Source organism: Crocuta crocuta, unplaced genomic scaffold (assembly GCF_008692635.1).
Source record: "Crocuta crocuta isolate KB4526 unplaced genomic scaffold, BGI_CrCroc_1.0 scaffold107, whole genome shotgun sequence".
NCBI lineage: Eukaryota > Metazoa > Chordata > Mammalia > Carnivora > Hyaenidae > Crocuta > Crocuta crocuta.
Genome location: NW_027531877.1, coordinates 766,021 through 788,683, shown reverse-complemented (window position 1 = coordinate 788,683; position 22,663 = coordinate 766,021). Strand labels below are relative to the sequence as shown.

General features: G+C 39.5%; 1 protein-coding gene across 1 annotated transcript in view; it reads right to left on the bottom strand.

The window, feature by feature from the left end:
- RBM27 (RNA binding motif protein 27) overlaps nt 1-13,062 on the bottom strand; it is a 72,706-nt gene extending 59,644 nt beyond the window's left edge. The window contains exons 1-2 of the mRNA XM_077773047.1: nt 12,993-13,062; nt 106-214 (exon numbers count right to left, since the gene is read on the bottom strand). Of these exons, the coding sequence (XP_077629173.1) occupies nt 106-214; nt 12,993-13,062 (179 nt within the window). The remainder of the gene's footprint in view (nt 1-105; nt 215-12,992) is intronic.
- Between the last annotated feature and the right edge of the window lie 9,601 nt (nt 13,063-22,663).

The following is a 22,663-nucleotide window of genomic DNA, read 5'->3' as shown; positions in this document are numbered from 1 at the left end:
ATGTCTTCAGGAGCTATCTGTTCCATGTGATTATGAGGAAGAACCAGGGGAAGTGACGGGACACCCTTTCCCATTCCCTATGACTCCAGGCACCAGCATCCAAACACAGCCATCAATTCCACTAATAATCTTCTTAGTGTCTTACAGATCTCTTTAAAAAACTGGAACACAAGAAAGATGACACCGTAAATATTACTGGCAAACACTCTAGCAGCTTTAAGCAAGAAAGAAAAGATCTAGGAGCTAGAACAGAAAGGATAAGAGAAGTGGTAGAAGGGCTGCAGGGACAACCTTCAGTGACTTCTTTTTTTTGTTTTGCCTCCTATTCAGTAGTAACCTGTCTTGACATTAAAAATCATCTCCTCCACCAGGTCAGCACGTGTTCCCTGAGCTGCCAACATGGAGTATCCACGAGACCTAACATTTTATCTACACTATAGGAAACGGAAGGTTTGTGTGTTGTAAATACATACGTATACTGGAAAAATATTTTTTAAGTAAATAAAACAAATTTTACAAAAAGAAAAGAACTTCCTTCTATATTTTTGAAGTTCATAACTCAATAAAATAGAATTAGTGATTTTTTTCACTGCCAATATTGCTATGGGAAAGGCTAATTCTTTAAACATCCATGCACATTTATGCACCAAATCTAAGAGTGAATTTCGATGGCTATCAATTTTACAAAACTCAGACAGAATCAAAAAAATTATGGGTAAGGGTCAAAGTGTACTGGGAAAGAATGTAAGTGTCCACGATGATGAGCTATATATAAATTAAAATAATGCAATTTAAGAGAAAGCTAGGATTTTTTTAAGTAAAAAATGTAAATTACATTTTAAACACTTAATAGAATACCTGGATAAATTCAATTGCTAAATTCTAAAATAGATACATAGATCAATATCAGAAAAAAAAATGACAGGGGGCACCTAGGTAGTTAAGCGTTCAACTTTGGCTCAGGTCATGATTTCGCAGTTTTGTGAGTTTCAGCCCCGCATTGGGCTCTGTGCACTGACTTCATTGAGTCTAAGGATTCCACCCCTTCTGTCTGCCCTTCCCACTCCTTCCCTCCGTCTCTCAAAATAAATGAATTAAAACATTTTTTACTTAAAAATGGAACTACTGCATGATGCAGTAATTCTACTTTTGGGTATTTACTTGAAGAAAATGAAAACACTAATTCGGAAAGTCATATGCACACCTATGTTCATCTTAGCATAATTTACAATAGCCAAGATATGGAAACAACCTAAATGTCCATTGTCAGATGAATGGATAAAGAAGATAAAGATGACATGGCTATATACATAAAATGTATTATTACTCAGCCATAAAAAAGAATGAAATCTTGCCATTTGCCAACAACACGGATGGGCCTAGAAAGTATATGCTGAGAACAAGAAGTCAAAGAAAGACCAGTACAGTAGGATTTCACTTATAGGTGGAATCTAAAAAACAAAACAAACAAAACAGAAAAAGACTCACAGATACAGAAAACAAACTGATGGTTGCCAGAGAGAAGGGCAGTTGGGGGGAAGGATGAAATAGGTGAAGGATTAGAAGGTACAATCTTTCAGTTTTAAATAAATAAGACATGGGAATATAATGTATAGCGTAGGGAATATAGTCAATAATATTTTAATTACTTTGTATGGTGACAGACTGTAACTCGACTGACTGTGGTGACCACTCCATAAAGTATAAATTAAATCACTATGTTGTATACCTGGAAGTAATATAACATTGTATGTCAATCACTCAATCTAAAAAACAGCAATATTAAATAATAATATGAATATATAGCATTTGCCCCTTCAAAATGTTAGAGACCATTCTTATCTTGGCTAATCCATACAAATCTCAGTCCTGAGAATACTAAGGTATTTGATCAGTAAAGTTCTAATCAATATTCAAATGGAGGGGAGAAGGTAAAAAAAAATATATCACATTTCTACCTTTAGTTAGAAAATCCAGATCCTGGATAAGGAAGATATTCTAAAGGTAGAAAAAAGGATTTTTTCTACAAGGAACTCACCAAACTCCACACCCGAAAAACTAATAATCCAGTGAAGAAATGGGCAGAAGACATCAACAGACACTTCTCCAAAGAGGACATCCAGATGGCCAACAGACACATGAAACAATGCTCAGTGTCCCTCCTCATCAGGGAAATACAAATCAAAACCACACTGNAAAAAAAAAAGAAAGAAAAAGAAAAAAGGATTTTAAAAAATATGTAAGAATGACTGAGGCAATGTTGTTTTTAATTCTGTTTTAAGAAGCTTTAAGGAGTCTCATGACCTAACAGATAGAAAGCTGGGTAAAGACATGACATTTCTAGTGAGAAGCAGCCAAAACATTCAGATTACTGAACAGGAGTTAAAGAAATGCGTATTTCGGGGTGCCTGGCTGGCTTAGTCGGTTAAGGGTCCGACTTTCGCTTAGGTCATGATCTCGCGGTTCGTGGGTTCGAGCCCCGCGTCGGGCTCTGTGCTGTCAGCTCAGAGCCTGGAGCCTGTTTCAGTCTGTGACTCCCTCTCTCTCTGACCCTCCCCTGCTCACGCTGTCTCTCTCTCTCTCCTAGAAATAAATAAAAACATTAAAAAAACAAAAAAAAAGAAATGCGTATTTCTTTTTTTTTTTTTTTAACTTTTTAAGTATTTTTGAGAGAGACCAAGCGAGCATGAGCGGGGAGGGGCAGAGAGCGAGGGAGACAATCCAAAACAGGCTTGCTCTGGGCTGTCAGCACAAAGTCAGATGCAGGGCTTGAACTCATGAACTGCGAGATCATGACCTGAACTGAAGTTGGACACCTAATCAACTGAGCCACCCAGATGCCCCAAACACATATTTCTTTTTAAAAGTTTACTTATTTGGGAGAGAGGCGTGATGGGGGGAGGGGTAGAGACAGAGGGAGAGAGAGAGAGAATCAATCCCAAGCAGGCTCTGCATGGTCAGTGCCAAGCTCCCCTGGGGGCTCCAACTCACAAACTGTGAGATCATGACCTGAGCCAAAATCAAGAGTTGGACGCTTAACTGACTGAGCCACCCAGGTTCCCCAATCCCAGATATCTTATACATGTACGCAGTATTCAGACTCTGAAAAAACAAATGCAGAGTAGTTTACTTCCAGTGACATACATTTTGATAGGACGGTGTTAAGACTCAAGATGAGGGACACCTGGGTGGTTCAGCTGAAGCGTCCGACTTCAGCTCAAGTCATGATCTCACAATCTGACCTCTCACAGCTAGATCAGAGCCTGGAACCTGCTTCAGATTCTGTGTCTCCCTCTCTCTCTGTCCCTCCCCTGCTCAGGAGGTCTCTCTCTCTCAGAAATAAATAGAAAACATTAAAAAAAAACAAAAAACCTCAAGATGAGTAGTTACAAGAAGGCAAAAGAGCAGGAAAAAACTAGACACTAAGAGAGTATCTGTGCAATATGAGTAAAGAACTGTTTGTTAATAACTGATAGAAATCTGTACCCAATTTAAAAGCATGTTTACAGCCAAAGGAATGGGACCATTTAAATTGAACAGTTCCTAATATGTACCCATCAACTACTATGAAGGAAATTACCAGTCTGAAATAATAAAGTCACACCAAGTGAATGGTGAAACTTAAATACACAGGAGAGTTTTTATGCTGTAATTTTCTGTACCTTTATGACTGTTCTTATATATTCTTTCATCGCTCCTTACTATATAATCTCTAAAAGCTGACAATTACAATACTGTAGTAGCTATGGCAGCAACAAAACTTCCAAAAGCATGTCACAAAATCGGGAATGACTAAGACTCTTGGTAATTTATGAGACAAATGCAGGACCACTTCTTACTTCTCTTACTCCGGAGTATTTTAAATCTTTTAGCTGTTTGTAAGCAAGGCATATGGAAATTTATTTCTGCTTAGCTATAGGGACAAGTGTGTTTGAGAATAAAAAAGATTTTAAAATTTTGGTTCCATGGCTGTATTAAGCACACACATTCCCAGACAGAAAGGGGCTTCTATTATAACAAAGATTAGAAAACATAATGATACCCATCTGAATTACTATCCTACTATAGTCCTTAAAAGGCCTTAACAGTACAGTCAATGAATTATTATTCATTTTATAGATACCTAAATTTGTAAATATGTAAAGACAAATTGGGCAATCCACTTAGGATCAGGCAGAAAGCACACCTGTGGAACTAAAACTCAGCTGCAATTCCACACAGTAAAATCTATTTTACAGCAAATACACTTTCCTACTGTAAATCTGTATGACAAATTAACATATTTGAAGTCTCAACCAATAGTTATCTTACAGTTAGAATAAAGAACAAAAGAAACTTCCTTAGGTTTAATGGAAATTAGAAATAGGAGGACTCCTTAAAATTCACATCCTGCATAATAATGTACTAAGAACACGTTTCAGTTATCTTCTATTTTATTTTTAAAAATCAACTGTAATGAATTTTCATCAGGGGAAGTTAATAGAAATACTGTCCTAAAAAAAATCTGTAAAATCCTCAAATATGTCCTTTCCTCCTGAATGAAATCTGCACTACAGGTTTATGACACATCTGTTCTGGTGGCACATCAGCTTTACAGATTTCAGACATATACCCAATCCCAAGACCAAAGAATAAAGATCTTTCCTTGCCTTGGGCCCTAGCCAAAAAACACTACTTAAAAGTTAGAATTCTTTGTTTTCTTTTTTCTTTTTTTAGGAAAAAACGAACACTATTTAGACCTCTCCCACTTTCAGAAAAATCTACATGCTGCTGAATAAGGGCCCAATTCTAAGTTCTACCTTATTGTGGTATCTGTTTCAAAAGTGAGACAATGAATATGTTACTGAGCCACAGGGGAAGAAAACCTGATCTTAATGTGTATCAACAGCCATTAAAAATGTTCATATTCTCTAAACAGTAGTTGTAGTTACGGGAAATTAGCCTCAGGAAATAAAGCCAAACATAGAGAACACTATACCTCATTAGTGCTAAATACATATACAATTAAATATATACATGATATAAAAACAGCATTATTTTTTAACAGAAAAAGTAAAATCAAGACATTCATTCTTACCATTTTTTTTTTAAATGTTTGTTTTTGAGACAGAGAAAGAGTGTGCGCGCGCTTGCGAGAGCAAGGGAGGGACAGAAAGAGGGGTACAGAGGATCCAAAACAGCCTCTCTGCTAACAGCAGAAAACCGGATGAGGGGCTCAAAATCAAGAACCGTGAGATCATGACCTGAGCCAAAGTCAGACTTTTAACGGACTGAGCCTCCCAGGTGTCTACCCACTCTTATTGTTAAATGTTTATGAAACATAAGGCATCTAAAGTGATGGTTATAAAAATACACAAATGAGAAAAACATTTCTGATGTAAGGTCAAATAGAGAAATCAAGATAAGAAATTTTACATTTGAGGGCACCTGGGTGGTGGCTCAGTTGGTTAAGCATCCAACTCTTGGTTTCGGCTGAGGTCAAAGAGTTCTTGAGATTTCGTCTCACTCTCTCTCTGCCCTTCCCCTGCTCGCTCGCTCTCTCTCAAAAAGAAATAACATTAATGTTTATTTTTATTTTATTTTTATAAATTTTTTAATTTTTTTTATTTATTTATGAGAAAGAGAGAGACAGACAGCATGAGCAGGGGAGGGTCAGAGAGAGGGGGAGACACAGAGTCTGAAACAAGCTTCAGGCTCTGAGCTAGCTGTCAGCACAGAACCTGATGGAGGGCTTGAACCCACAAACTGTGAGATCATGACCTGAGCTGAAGTCGGATGCTTAACCAACCGAGCCACCCAGGCACCCCTTATTTTTATTTTTGATGGGGAAAGCACAAGTGTGGGAAGGCAGAGAGTAAGGGAGACAGAAGCAGGCTTCAAGCTCTAAGTTGTCAGCACAGAGACCGACACAGGGTTCAAACCCATAAACTGTAAGATCATGACCTGAGCTAAAGTTAGAAGCTTAACCAAAGCTTAACGAGGTGCCGCAATAAGTAAACATCATAAAAAAATTTTTAATTTTACATTTGATTCTGATTATAGCTACATGAAGTTCAAACACACATGAGAAACTAGAAATTAATACACACAAGTAATTTTGTTTTTTCTTTCTGCATTTTATGTAATATAATAATGCTTTTAATTTTACTTTGTTAAGAAAAAATAAACTAAATAAAACACCAAAATGTCTGATCCTGAGATCTGTGTTCAGATTATTCCTTTGATAAAACAACACTGGAAAAACAAGTACAGGGGGCACCTGGCTGACTCAGTTGGAGCATGCAACTCTTGATCTCGGGGTTTTAAATTCAACCCCATGTTGGGTGTAGAGATTACTTTTTATCTTAGGGGCGCCTGGGTGGCTCCATCAGCTGAGTGTCCCAACTCTTGATTCTGGCTCAGGTCATAATCTCAAGGTGCAGTCCTGAGATCGAACCCAGGTGGGCCTCTGCACTGGTCATAGAGCCTGCTTGGGATTACCTCTCCCTCCCCCTTACCCTCAGCCCTCACATGCTCTTCTCTCTCTCGCAAAATAAATATTTAAAAATTAAAAAAATAAAATAAAATCTTTTAAAAAACAGGAACAACACCCGGGTGGCTGAGTTGGTTAAGCATCCAACTCTTGACTTCAGCTCAGGTCGTGATCTCTTAGTCATGAGATCGTGGCTGCCTCGGGTTTTTGGCTGGGCAAGGAGTCGGCTTAGGATTCTCTCTCTCCCCCTCTTCCTACCCCTCTTTTGAAAAGAAAAGAAGAGAAAGAGAAATATAATCTGTTTTGACTTTATTAAAAGAGTTAAAGTGAATAACATTAAGTTCTAAAAACCTGTTAACAAATATTAAAGAGATAGAAATGGGGCGCCTGGGTGGCTCAGTTGGTTAAGCGCCCAACTTCAGCTCAGGTCATTATCTCACGGTTTGTGGGATCGAGCCCCGCGTCGGGCTCTGTGCTGACAGCTAGCTCAGAGCCTGGAGCCTGCTTCAGATTCTGTGTCTCCCTCTCTCCTTGACCCTCCCCTGCTCACGCTGTCTCTCTCTCTCTCTCTCAGAAATAAAACATTAAAAAAAAAAGGTTTAAAAAAAAGAGATAGAAAGAATGGAACTTCTTCTCAAACGAAAGCTTTCATCTTCCCTTAATTAATTAGAGGCTTTCATCAATGGAAGAAAATACCCCTAGATTTATTTTGGAGGAAAAAATATATACACATCTGTCAGTTGCAAACATCGTTTTAATATTTGGACTACATCTTACAGAGCAATAGTCACCAGCTAAGTAAACCCTAAAAATTAGACTATTAAAAAAATATGGGGCACCTAGGTGGCTCAGTTGGTTAAGCACTGGACTTCACCTCAGGTCATGACCTCATGGCTTATGAGTCCAAGCCTGAGCGTTGGGCTCTGTGCCCAGAGATCAGAGCCTGAAGCCTGCTTTGGATTCTGGGTCTCCCTCTCCCCTTGCCCCTCCCTCACTTGTGCTCTCTAAGTTTCTCAAAAATAAATAAACATTAAAAGAAAATTAAAAAATAGTACTGGGGCACCTGGGTGGCTCAATCAGTTAAGCATCTGACATTAGTTCAGGTCATGATCTTGTAGTCCCTGACTTCTAGACCCGCATAGGGCTCTGTGCTGACAGCTCAGAGCCTGGAGCCTGCTTTGGATTCTGTGTCTGCCTCTCTCTCTGCCCCTCCCCTGATCATACTCTGTCTGTCTGTCTGTCTGTCTCTCTCTCAAAAAACAACAAATAAACATTTAAAAAAAATTTTAAATAGTACTTTTTAAAATTGTCTATCGGGATGGCTGGGTGGCTCAGTCGGTTGAACATCTTAACTTTGGCTTGGGTCACAATCTCACAGTTCATGAGTTCGGGCCCCGTGTTGGGCTCTGTGCTGACAGCTCAGAGCCTGGAGCCTTCAGGTTCTGTGTCTCCTCTCTCTGCCCCACCCCTGCTCAAACTCTGTCTCTCTCTCAAAAAAATAAACATTAAAAAATATATATAAAAAAACTGTCAACCGTGTAAATATACATAAAAGGACACTGATTCATTTAAACATTTACTGAATGTTTACTAAGTACCAAGCATCTTGCTTGGTAATGGAATTACTCTGAGCAAGACAGATCTTGCCCTGCAGTCTAGTGGCCAAGAGATGAAAATGAAAACAAATAATTACAGTACAAAATAACAAATGGTTAAAATAAAGATTCACAACAAAGTAATAACACTGTCAGAGGATGAGACAAGACAGTGATAGGAAACACAGGGCTATAAAAGCAACTTCTGGCTTCTAACCTATAGCAATTGGGCCAAGAAGAATGAAGTCAGACATATTTAGGAGGCAGACCAAAGGACATAAGAACAAGTATGTCCTTAAACTTAAAAAACTAAAACTTCCCAAGGGATGCCTGGGTAGCTCAGCTGATTAAGTATCCAGCTTTTACTCAGGTCATGATCTCATGGTTTGTGGGTTCAAGCCCCGCATCGGGCTCTGTGCTGACAGCTTGGGAGTGTGGAGCCTGCTTTGGATTCTGTGTGTGTGTCTCTCTCTGTCCCTCAGCCACTCAAGCTCTGTTTCTCTCTCTCTCCCCCCACCAAAAATAAATGAACATTCAAAAAATTTGTGAGGGGTGCCTGAGTGGCTTAGTCATTTAAGTGTCCAACCATGAACTCACGATCCATGAGTAGAGCTCTGCATCAGGTTCTATGCTGACAGCTTGGAGCCTAGAGCCTGCTTCAGTTTCTGTGTCACCCTCTCTCCTCTGCTCAAGTTCTGTCTCTTTCTCTCAAAAATAAATAAAAACACAAAAAATTAAAAAAAAAAGAAAAAAACTTGCCAAGAACTCTTCTGGTCAAAATAAGTCCTTTTCTGTGAAATAGATAAGGGTCTCCTTAAGTCCGACAGCACTTTAGAGGCACAATAATTCTTTGAAGCCACTAAGCACACTATCAGAACTTCTCAATCTTTAAAGAACATACTTCCAAAATACTCATTTCCCCCTCCTAACTTACTTATGTTAGAGGCCAGGTCTCATAGCTGCTAGGTGATGATTTTCCTCCTATTTGAGCAGCCACAGACCTTACTAATCGGAACTTAATGTGCTAAGGATTGCAGATCTATGGCAGCATGTAAAACTCTATAGAGTTCAAAGTATACTCCCTCCATGACCACTGAACCAATACAGTGATTTGTCTGTGAAGCTTACTGCTACCTTTTCCATCATACTCAGAGATGACAACATATTCAATCTCCTAGTGCACTTTAAAAAAAAAAAAACAAAACGTTGCTATGGCTGAAGTCACAGAAACTACAGGTCAAAGTCATGGCTTTCACTAGCAATTACCAATCCTACCTACAGGGCCCACAGTGATACTCTAGCTCTGCCATGCACTAGACTATTATTTTGTAAGTGGCAGTAATGCTTAACATTATTAAGCAAAATATTTTTGCAAGAAGAGTTTAACATGTTTTCACATTTCAAAAACCAGGAAATTTCATTTATACTTAATGATTCTAAGGTACACAGGCACTTTTTATAGTCTACACATTATTATTGACACCATATTTGAAAGACAGGTAGATGGCTAATATGATTAACTGTTTAGAGAAAATTTTAAAGAATTTCTCCAAAGTCACACAGTAAATCAGAGATAGATACAGTACTAGAAATGAGATGCCCTGATAGTGTTTTTTACTACAATAAATACATGCAACTGTACAAAAAAGTATTACAAACCCCATCACTCGTTTTAAAACATATACCAAGGTGGGGGTTGCCTGGGTGGCTCAGTCAGTTGAGTGTCCAACTCTTAATTCGGCTCCGGTCTTGGTCTCAGCGTTGTGGGATGGAGCCCTCCATCTGGCTCCCTACTGAGCACAGAGCCTGCTGAAGGTTCTCTCTCCCTGGCTTGTACTCTTTCTCTCAAATAAAAATAAATGCAGACGTTTTCAGGTAGAAATGCGTGTTTGTTATTAAAAAAATGCTTGCCTGAGGGTGCCCAGATGGCTCTGTTGACTCTTGATGTGAGTTCATGAGTTCAACTTCCAAGTGGGGCTCTGTGCTGGCAGCGTGGAGGCTGCTTGGGATTTTCTCTTTCCCTTGCTCTCTGACCCTCCCCCACTCGCTCCCTACCTCTCTCAAAATAAACATATTTTTAAAAATTTTTTATGTTTGTTTATTTTTGAGAGAGAAACAGAATGTGAGCAGAGGAGAGACAGAGAGAAAGGGAGAGACAATCTGAAGCAGGCTCCAGGCTCTGAACATAGGACTCGGAACACACAAACACAAACTGCTAGATCATGACCTGAGCCGAAGTTGGAACCTTAACTGACTGAGACATTCAGCACCCCAAAAATATTTTTTAAATAAGAAGAAAAATGCTTGCTTGAATTTTTTTAAACGTTTATTTATTTCTGAGACACAGAGAACTAGTGCAAGCAGGGGAAGGGAAGAGAGAGAGGGAGAGAGAGAACCCCAAGCAAAGCTCTACTGCCTAAACTTTTTCTAAACTTGTGGTTTCTTCAGTTTTTAACTTATCCCTTGGATTTACTTAGACTTTACTCTTCAGGGGCTCACCTACTGAAAATGAGAAGTTATTTCTAATAGAAAGAAACCATGATGTCTCCCAATCGTACATAATCCCTACATGGTCTCTAAGACTGACATCTAGGATATTTTGAAAGTGAGGAAAGATAAAGACCTTAGACAAGGGGTGCCTGGGTGGCTCAATCAGTTGAATGTTCGACTCCTGACTTCAGCTCAGTTCATGATCTCAGTTTCTGATATTGAGCCCCGCATCCAGCTCTGTGCTGACAGGGAGGAGCCTGCTTGAGATTCTCTCTCTCCCCCCCCAACCCCAGCTCCAAATCGTGCTCTCTCTCAAAATAAATAAATAAACTTAGAAAGAAAAAAAAAGACCTCGAACAAGACTTGTGAATTCAGTCTGTTCATGCAGCAGTACGAAAAGAGATATAAACTTCTTGACTGAGATGGTTTCTCTCCCTTGACTGCATTGCCAACAAAAATGGTACTAGGTTTNCTAGAAATAAATAAAACATTAAAAAAAAAAAACTTTAAAAAAAAAAAAAAGAAAGTCATTTCTTCCGGACACTGTCCTTTTGTCTTTTGTCTAGTAAAAATAATAGATAGGTCTCTCATCTACAAAAGGAATGGAAGGTGACAGATCAGTCCTAATATATGATATTTCTAATTTGTCTACAGGGAATAATTATACGTAAAATGGCTTGGTTTAGAAATACCCCAATGCATGAGACACACACAACATGCTTAAAAAACCCTAAAAATTATAATCTTTTATAAATTTAGTTAACTGTAAATTAAGCTAAATAAAACACAATAGATCATGGGCATGGACAGTATGACTCTACCATATCCACTTCAACTCCATTATCTGAAACCCTTAACAACTGCTCTGAAACACTATGTCGTAAAAAGATGCCACTCTGCCATGAAAATTTTCTTCAATCTGTAATATGCAAATTTACAAATTTACAAATACAACCCATTTTAGCCTATCGTTTATTACATTTTAGGGTGTTAAAAAAAACAAAAAAATAATATCCCATGACAACTAATGAAAATACACGTATCTGCATTTGTTACTTCTTTCCTTTTTGCATTTGTGATTTCTTATTAACACTTCCATCTAAAACCATACTTCTATGAGTTAAAAATTAGTATTTTTTTAATTTGTACTTCCAGGAAGGCCTCAGTAGTGATTTTTGGCTCTTTTTTAGCCCCAAAAAAGTAATAATTTTTTTATAATTAAAAAAGCATTTTGTGTTTTCAGTTGAACCTGCAACTCAAAAGGGGAAATTAAAGCCAAATAATCACTTTAAAAGAAATTATAGAATACCTATAAACTTATCAGTATTAAGAGTCAAAAAAGTGAAGAGAAAAAACACTATTAGGTTTAAGTTTGTACCCAAACTAAATTTCCACATTAAGAAAAAAAAAAAAACCCACTGTCCAGAATAAAACATTTTAGGCATGATTAAAAGAAAAAAAAAGACAATTAACTATAACATTGAAACTAGTTACCTTCTACCAAAGACATATACATATAATTCTTTTTGCACAATCTCTACCTACAAACAAAATCAGAGTGATTTGCAAAACTGTCACTCACACATACACGGTTGTTTTTTTCTGATATTGAGTAACATGAAGGTAAACAATTTTTTAAACACGACTTTTTTTCAGCCTTTTCCACATATGGTCAATTTCATTCATCTATTTCACTTATTTTCCACCTCCATCACAATGCGTCTCCATCTCTGCTCCCAAACTTTACCATAGAAAAAGGTAGCCAACTCAAGACACCCATACTCTTCTACAGAACTTTCAGGGAGACCATCACTAATGTAAAACCCAGAAGCCCTTAGTGTACTTTCAGTCATACCTGTACTCTCACATACTCCTCATCCTCAGAACGTAAATAGCATTTCAGACACCAGCATTCCCCTAATGCTGCCTCCTTGAACCATCCTACCTTCACAAGGCTGACACATGGGACTAAAGAGGACTGACTCTCTTCTTAGGTGTTCACATCCAAGAAATCAAAGCAGCAAAACAACAACAAAGTTAACAAGATTTCTCAGGAGGACCAGTAAATAAACTGGGAAGTAGCTGTCTCCCAACAGCCCCAACTTTACCACACACGCCTCCAGGCCTCCCCAAACTATCTCAGTGGAAAAACTCAGTGTTTCCACGAAAATGGTCTAATCTAATGAATCATATAGCTGCCCATCTCTTCCTCTACCCCCTTCCTTTCAGCCAGCAAGTCCTCACCTCTAACGGAGAATAAACTAAGCACAAGAAATGAGGGGGCAGGAAATGATCCCTTCCCTTCTCTTTCCATACTTTCTTTCCCAAGAGAGTTAGAGAGCATCTCTCTCCATCCTTCCCTTCAGCACTCCTCCTCTTCCCTCTGTGGGACGTTTCAGAAACTAGCTATCCCCCAATATCCCAAACAAACTCACCACAATCGTAACCNGGCTTCAGAAACTTGGCCAGCCAGGACTTGAGGGCATCCACATCCTCTATGAGCATGGTGCAGGGAAGGCGGGCTCGGCCGCCGGTCGTGTTCAGGACTGCCACGGGTCTCCCCTCGCCGCCTCTTCACGCTCTCTTCACAGACCCCAGTGCCCCAGCCCACCGGGCATCTTAGGAGACTTCAATCTACTCCCCCGGCCGGGGCCTAACAGGAACTAACCCAAGAGCCCTCGCTCAACCTAGCATGACGGCTCAGGCNCGGGCGCAAGAACCAATAGAAATAAGAGGGCCGTGCGCGCAGAGCCAATGAAAAAGCTCGCTCGCCCCGCCGGCCGGCCGTACCCAGTTAAGGAGGAGGGCTATAGCAAGGTAGGTAGAGAGCTTACGTGAACTCCTGGTGCAAGATGGTATCTTGGAGAAGGTGCTGTGCCTCTTAAAGGGGCCGCAGCGCCTTTTTTGACCACGCCGTCGCCCGCCGCGCAATACCGGTATCTGCTACTGGGAGTGCCTGGGGGAACCCGGCAAGCCCCTCAGCCTGGTTCCTTCCTCTCGTTTTTTCCTGGAAACACACTTGTGTCCCGAAATGACTCAGCTGTAGTAAATCTGCAACACAACGTGCAATACGTTCACGTTCGGCACATTGCACAGAATGCAAAATTTTACTTATTTTTCCTTACACAATCATTTTGCTCAGCACACATGCTTGTATTTTTCGCCGCTCTGCTTAAGTTACGCAGAACGTTTCTGACAACCATTCCTTGGACTCCAGTAATCGTCATTTTTAAAACGTGGCGCACCGCTGTGAAAGGCTGAGGCCATTACAATTTTACCAGTATTTTAAAAACATGCTTTCTTTAGGAAAAAAATCTATTATTTTTTTTAAATACTCTGTTCCCTGGATATCTAAACTTCAGTAAGGTTTTTTTGCAGGAAGAATTTTAGTCAGCAAAAAAGTTTTTAGAAATATGTTTTTTTCAAATCGAAATTCCAAAATTAGGCAACTTAGTTTGTACTGGATCAAAAATTTCCTTTTGACGTTTTGAAATTACTAGCTTGGCACTGGTCGTAGAATGCTTATTCAACAACAAATACTGAGCACCTGCTCTGTGCTAGCACTCTGTAAGGCACTAAAGATTCCAAGGGTGAGCAAAACAGTCTCCTCTTAGAAAACTGAACAGTGTGTGGGATTGTGCAATATAATAATGTTTTGAAAAATACCTGATGAGCGCAAACCTCATATAAAAGAGATGGGCCAGCCCAAAATCAGCAGGTATGCTTACACATATAGAAAAGGAAAAAGCAAACTTTTTCTCAGAAGGGCTAAATACTAAATATCTCCTTTATTTTGTGGGCCATATGGTCTCTGGCAACTACTCAACTCCGCCCTCTTGGCATGAAACTGGCCGTAGGTAATATGTAAACAGATGATTATGACCGTGTCTGAATAAACTTTATTCAATTTTAGATAATTTTCAAATGTCACAACCTATTTTCTCGATTTTTTTCAAAAACCACTTAAAAGTGTAAAAGCCATTGTTACCTTACAAATATACAGAAGCAAGTTTGTGGACCCCTTACATAGAGTAATAAAAGTGAAATGCACCCAGAAATCATCTAATGAACCCCTTCACTGACACCTCCTTAACTTTGCAAATAAGGAAACAAGGCCAGAGACCAAGTGGTTTACCCAGAATTACACATATCTGTAGATGAGGCAGAATTTGCATCTAGGTCTTCTTACAGCAATTCCAGAGCTTTCTCATATCCAACTGTTGCCTCTTCTTTCCTCTCTCCTCCTCCCCTTCGTTATGCTTATCCACATTTCCTTCACTTCTTCTTATTGCATGGATGAAGTGTTATCCAAAAATGAAGAAATTTTTTTAAGTGTAAAAGTGATATGTTTCGGCTTAAGGCTAGGAAAGAACTTGACAGTGTGATAGAAATGGAACAGCAATTGCTTTTATCACAAAAGTTTGAAAAGTTACATCCATTTATATCGATCCCTCCTTTTGGGAGCTCAGATTCCAGTAGTCAAACAGTCATGTATTGTAAATAATAATGAGAGCCACAGTTGTTGAATACAGACTCTATGCTGACTCTGTGATGAATATTTGAATGTGTTGTTGCTTCTCATCTTCACAGCACCCCTGTAGAGTAAACAGTATTCACAGATGAGAAAACTGCATCCCAGAGAGATCATGAAACTAGTGAGTGGAAAGACCCAGCCTTGACCATGTGTCTTTGGCCACAAAGCCCACACATATAGCCTTTGCTTAAATATCTCACTAGCAAACACTGAAATATTAACTATGTGGTTCATTCAAAATTCATTCAACAAATATGTATTGAGCCCATTACCGTCTATTAAGCACTGTTCTTGGGATAATAGAGAGTAAGAGTAATATTAAATGAATGTTCTTTCCTTAGTTAGGTGGACGTTAAAATGGATACTTGACAAAGATTGACTTTTCTCTCAGCTTTATCTTCACAGGAGGAGAAAGGGATGCCAATTTATCTAAGAGAGATTATTGATACAAGGCACTGAAAAGAAAGAGTGACTACAAGAAGAATACACATCTAAGCCATCCTGATTCAAATTAAGTTTGCTTTCTTGGCTTGAGGGTAACTGCGCCTCAACCAGGAAGAACTGTTAACTATGCAGTTTCACACAAGTGTTGACAGAGGGAGATGGGCCTTCCATAATCAGAGTGGATTTGTCCACTTTTTTTTTGTCCTATTCCCTACCCTGTGGCTAAGAGCTGTCCCGATGTATGATGATAGAAGTTGAGAGTAATTTTTCAGATTTAAATTTCTGTGAAATTTATAATCACGATGTCATCAGACAAAGCTTCGGTAGGATTTCAAACAAGGAAGTTCATAGTTACAAACAGCCGCTCTCATTTCTGTATATTTATGGTAATTATCTGATTAAAACACACCCGTCAAAATATCAGTGCCTCCTGAGTCTGGATCACCAGTTGCAGCCCATCTGGCTCAGAGAAAAGTCACTTCAGTAAAAGTCACTTAGGGGCACCTGGCTGGCTCAGTAGGTGGAGCATGCAACTCTATATCTTGGGGTGGTGAGTTTGAGCCCCACATTGGTCTGGTTGTAGAACCTACCTAAAAGTAAGCAAGTAAGTAAATAAATAAATAAATAAATAAATAAATGTTACTTGAATGTTGGTTATGCAAAGGCAAGGTGACTTAGCAGAAAAATAGCAAGTCAATTGGAATTGTCTCTCTTCGTTATGGAAATGTAGATTTGTTTTCTTAAGAAACTATGTTATAAGGGTAACCGTGAGATCATGACCTGAGCCGAAGTCAGATGCTTAATCGACTCAGCCACCCAGGCGCCCCAGGTTTCTCAACCATTTCAAGCTCCTTCTGACCTCAGGGCTTTTCTGGTCCTTTTGCCTGGAAATCTTTTCCATACATATTTACATCTTTTTTTTTTTTAATGTTTTATTTATTTCTAGGAGAGAGAGAGAGAGACAGTGTGAGCAGGGGAGGGTCAGAGACAGAGGGAGTCACAGACTGAAACAGGTTCCAGGCTCTGAGCTGGCAGTCAGCACAGAGCCCGACGTGGGGCTCGAACCCACGAACCGCGAGATCATGACCTAAGCGAAAGTCGGACATTTAACCGACTAAGCCACCCAGGCACCCCACATATTTGCTTCCTTGACATGTTCTTATCAGCTCAAATAGCCCCTCCTTAGGAAGGCCTCCCCTGACCTTCCCATCTAAATTAACACCTTGACTTCCCTCCTCTAGTTATTTTCTAGCATGCAATTCTGTTTCATAGCATTTATCATGGTCTGACATTTTTTTTATTTATTCATTTTCTCTACCTTGTCCTAACTAGGATATGAATTTTCATGAAGTCAAAGATTTTGTCCTCTTTGTTCCTTGGCACTGAAAACAAAACCTGGTAGGTAATAGATGTTCAGTAAGTACTAATAAATGACTATGACAACATCACAACACTATTACTACGTGAGTACTATTATCACCAAGTTACTGGCCCAGATAGGCCAAGTGATTTGCCCAAGGTCACACAACAATATTGGAATAGAGGAAAGGGGGGTGTCCATGATTCAAAGCCAGGCTAACACTAGAGCCCACATTTTCAGACATTATATAGAAGAGCATCTAGAGAAAGATACTGACTTCTGGATACCAAGATGTTGAGAACCTCACCAGTTTGTTAGGAAAAAAAGAAGAAAAAAATTTTTTTTAATGTTTTTTATTTATTTCTGAGAGAGAGAGAGAGAGAGAGAGACAGCGTGAGCAGGGGAGGGTCAGAGACAGAGGGAGATACAGAATCTGAAGTAGGCTCCAGGCTCTGAGCTAGCTGTCAGCACAGAGCCTGATGCAGGGCCCAAACCCATGAACTGTGAGATCATGACCAGAGCCGAAGTCGGCTGCTTAACCGACTGAGCCACCCAGGTGCCCCAGAAAAAAATTTTTAAAAACGGGGATAGGAAGGGTGCACCTGGGTGGCTTAGTCAGTTGGGCATCCAACATTAGCTGAGGTCATAATCTTGCAGTTTGTGAGTTCAAGCCCTGTGTCAGGCTCTGTGCTGATAGCTGAGAGCCTGGAGCCTGCTTCAGATTCTGTGTCTCCCCCTTTCTGCCCCTTCTGTGCTCATGCTCTGTCTCTCTTTCTCTGAAAAATAAACATTAAAAAAAAAAATCAACAAGAAAAGAAAAGAAGAGTAGGACAATGGTTGTGCTGCAAATTTATATGGTTTAGAGCTATCATATTTCATTGATAGTGTAAAAATAGGTATCTTTAATATTTTTTAATGTTTATTTATTTTGAGAGAGAGACAGAATGTGAGTAGGGGAGGGGCAGAGAGAGAAACACACAGAATCTGAAACAGGCTCCAGGCTCTGAGCTGTCAGCACAGAGCCCGATGTGGGGCTCGAACCCACAGAAGGACCGTGAGATCATGACCTGAGCTGAAGTTGGACACAACCAACTAAGTCACCCAGGTAACCCAAAAATAGGAATCTTAAACATCATAAATGCATAAAGTAAATTTTAAAAATATAGTCCTTAACACTGGAATCTCAGTAATATGTAATTAGTTGTCTTTAGCTCTTTCTTTGCTCTTTCTCCTCCCTTTCTTCTTTTCCTCCTCCCTCCCTCTCTTCCTTCCTTCTCTCCTTCCTTCAGTTCTTTAAGGAACCCTAGGACTGCTCTGTGATGGCGATGGTAATGCTGGTGACCATATGGATAAGTAGGCTATTTAGGAACTACAAGCAGTGTTTTGATGACTCAGGTGTCACGTTTCCCATATGAGCCCATGACATAGCTGGTAATGCTCTATGGAATGTTGACAAGATGGCAGGCTGAAGCTTGTGGGTCCTGACTCTGGAGTGGTATAGCATGAGTGAGGGATTGCTAATTCCTGAAAATCACTAGTATCAGTGCTTTAAGAGAAATCTAGGCAAGAGAAATTGTAACAGAAAGTTTCTGTTGAGAAACAGAGTTACTCAGAATTTTAGTACCCGAGAAGTGCAGCTTCTCAGATTTGGTTACATTTGTCTGAACATCAAGGCTTCCTAAGATTTGGTTTCATTTGTCTAAACATCAAAGTCTCCCTAATTAACATGGCTACTTGTTCCTAGCTCATGTCAGTCCAGTTTAGAATTTCCATTTATTAAATGACTATCTTAGTCCATTTGGGCTGCTCCAACAAAACACCACAGGCTGGGTAGCTTATAAACAACCGAAGTTTATTTCTCATAGTTTTGGAGAATAGAAGTAGGAGATCCAGGTGCGAGCATGGCTGGGTGACGGCCCTCTTCTGGGTCCCACATTTCTCTTTGTTTACTCACAAGGGGGAAGGGTTTCCCTTTTTTGTTTGTTTTGTTTCACTTGGGTTCTCTTTTATAAAAACACTAATCTCATAAGGGCTCCATCGTGCTTACTTAAACACTCCCCAAAGTCCCTATCTCTTAATACTATCAGATTGGGCATTGGGATTTCAATATATGAATTTTAGGAGGGAAACAAACATTCAGACCATGACATTGATCAAACTAGCTTTCAGTATTCTCTTCCTTCCTTCCTTCCTTCCTTCCTTCCTTCCTTCTTTTCCTTCCTTTCCTTCCCTTTCCTTTCCTTCCTTCCTTCCTGCCTTCCTTCCTTCCTTCTCTTTAGTTTAGTATTTCTTGAGCATTCACTTACTATTAACCAGGTATTGGGCTAATCACCTTGCTTAGTGTAGCTCATTCTATTCTCACAGCAAGCTCAAGAGGTAGGTTATCATAATCCACATTTTACATACGAGAATCCAGAGTCCCAAGGTTGAAGGAACAGAACTAGCATGGGACAGAGTCTCAATTTAGACCCAGGCACCGTACTTCAAGGCCTGTGAGCACAACCACCACACACACTCTTTCTTTGCTGCCCATTCACTGTCAAAGACTGCACATAGAGCAATCTCAAGATCAACAAAGCCCATAAGTCCAAGAAGGAGTCTTCCTTTCTCTTTTTATACTCATTGCTTGTATCATTACAAACAAACAAACAAAACTGTTCACCATTCAGAAAGCATAAAATTAAAGATACAACATTGATGTAGGAGAGGCGCCTGGGTGGCTCTGTCGGTTAAGCATCTGACATTGGCTCAGATTCTAATCTCATGGTTCGTGGATTCAGGCCCCACGTCAGGCTCTGTGCTGACAGCTCGGAGTCTAGAACCTGCTTCAGATTATGTGTCTCCCTCTCTCTCTGTCTCTCTTCCACTAATGATCTATCTCTCTGTCTCTCAAAAATAAATAAACCTTAAAAAAAAAAAAGAAAAAAGAACATTAATGTAGGAAAAAAACAATTTAAGTAGAAATGATGTCTAATAGGGCAGAGAACTGACAACCTGTTCTTTGAGTGCTGCATGCCTGTGGAACTGAAGTATCAAAAGAAGTGCCCCAGGGTGCCCTGGGTGGCTCCTTTCGTTGAGTGTATGGCTCTTGATTTTGGCTCAGGTCATGGTTCATGGGTTCTAGCCCTGCTGTGGGCTTCGCACTGGTCTGAGAGCAGGGAGACTGAATGGGATTCTCTCTCTCCCCATCTCTCTGCCCGTTCCCTGTGCATGCTTTCTCTCTCTCTCTCAAAAATAAATAAACTTTAAAAAAAGTGCCCATAATTCCTTCCTCTGACTCTGTCCTTTCAAGATAAGGAAGTGAGGTAAATATGCATGAAAAACAAATACAAAGGGACTCAGAGACAAGCCAAAGCTAATTATAGCTTTATGAATCTAAATTGAGAAGCGGTGATTCAGTTGAATTTAGTAGAGTGACTGATGGCGTGAGTTTGGAAAAAAAAAACCCATAGGAAATTAGTTCTGTTGTGGAGTTTTGAAGAATGACCAGTATGGTCTGACCGTCAGAGAAGGTATATCACACAATAATATGGTGATAAGTAGCTCAGTGACGTTAGGGAAGAGATTAAAATGGGGCACAGGTAAGCTTTTCTATTTTAAACAGCCTTAAAATACACCAGACTGGTTTATAGACCAGTTTTCCCAAAATAATCATCAAAATAGCTGACATCTTAAAGTTCTTACTATATGCCAGGCATACATATATATGTACTTTGGTGTATATGTGTATTATTATATGCATACATATTATATACATATTATTTCTTTAATCCTCATAGCAATCCTATGAGGTACCTACTTTTATGACCCTTATTTTACAAAGTGGTTAATTGAATTGCCTAAGGTCACCCAGCTATAATTGATTAACTCAGTCTGATTCAGACCCTGAACTCTTATCCACCATGCTGCCTTTCCAATTTCATCTGTCTAGAAAAGGTATTCCACATGGCATAGCAAAGAGCCGACAATTCTCAATCAAAAAGCCATATTACTATGGTGTAACAAATTGCAGTCTCCTAATACATCTTGAATGTGTTTCCTGTTCTCTACCTTGACTGCCACTACCATAGTGCAAACCATTCTCACCTTTTACCTGGACAATCGCCAATAGCCTCCTGCTTCTACCTTTGCCTTCTTCCAATTCTTCAGAGTGATCTTCTTTACATAAACAGGACCATGTCCTATGTCCTCACGTAAAACACTTCCACAGGCTCCCATCTCTCCACTCGTTTCAATGTTTTCCTCTTCCACTAGACTGGAGGTGACTGCTCCTGTCTTGTTCAAATGCTGTTATCTCCAGCAACTAGCATAGTGCCTTATACTTAGTAGAAACTAAATAAAATTTTGTTAAATTAATGGAATCTAAATGATCCTTCAAAAAAAAATTAGTTCCTTAAATACGGAATAGGCTAATAAGGAATAAGGGATGGGGGCATTTAATTAGCGGAGAGGCTTTCCATAATTTCCATCGTTTGTAATTACATAACAACTTGTTTACCCTTTTCTTCTGTCTTGTTCCCTGCTATACCCTAGCTCTATGTCAGGTTCACAGGAGGTAACCAATGAATATGTATTGTATGAATAGTTTCAGTTACCAACTTGAGTTGGAAGCTGAGGAATCAAAGATGACAAATAGTACTGATAAGGGCAGAATTGGAATTGGAACAGAAGACTATAACCATAGTTATGGGAGCTGTGGAGGATGAGGATTCTTTTTTTAAACATTTATTTATTTTTGAGACAGAGAGAGACAAGCATGAGTGGGAAAGGGACAGAGAGAGAGGGAGACACAGAATCCGAAGCAGGCTCCAGGCTCAGTCAGAGCTGTCATCATAGAGCCCATGCGGAGCTGGAACCCACAAACTGCAAGATCATGATCTGGGCCAAAGCCGGATGCTTAATGGACTGAGCCACCCAGGCGCCCCAATATTCGTTCAATAAATATTTATTAGTCACCTACTATGTGCCAGATTCTGCAAGGCAGCCTCTGCTGTAAGGAGCTTACAGTCTAGCGATAAATAAATAGGCGATTAAATTCAATGAGAGAAACTTCCTAAGAGAAGACAGGAAGAGTGTCGTTCAGGGAAGATTTAGGAGGGGACATTTAACCCAGACTTGGTTAAAATTAAGTATATGTCTAAACTGTTAGTTGCTAAAGTAAGAAGATATGAATAGTGATGGAGAGTATTTGTATGAGCAAGCCTGGAGGCAGGAGAGCCACTGGTTGGTTCTCTGTAGCCTAAGGTTTCTCGTTAACTCCTTTTCATCCAAAACATTTTATTGAGCTCATACCATGTGCCAGGCATTGTTAGGCCATCATTAAATTTTTATTTTAAAAGTAGTTGTTGAAAAATGTCAATACACGCACATATATAATTTTAAATTCATTAATTTATGAAACTATTTAGACATTTTTTCTTTCCCTTAGTCCTTTAGGAAGACACAGTTCTGAGCTGGGCACCCTACCCCCATCCCCAAAGTGCTTTGGAGATGCTTTATATTTACTGAATTAATAAATAAATGCATGCAAGAGTACCTAATCTGACCCCAGAAAGTAAAAGCCTTGCATCGTTGCTTATCAATATATCTTTCTTCCTATGATGGAAATGTTCCAAATCTGCACTGTCAAATGATATGGTAACTACTAGCCACATGGGCTACCAAGCACTCAAAAGGTGGGTGCGGCCAAAGAAATAAATTTTAAACTAAAAAAAAAAAATAAGTTATAAGTTTATTGATTTGTGTGTGTGTGTGTGTGTGTGTGTGTG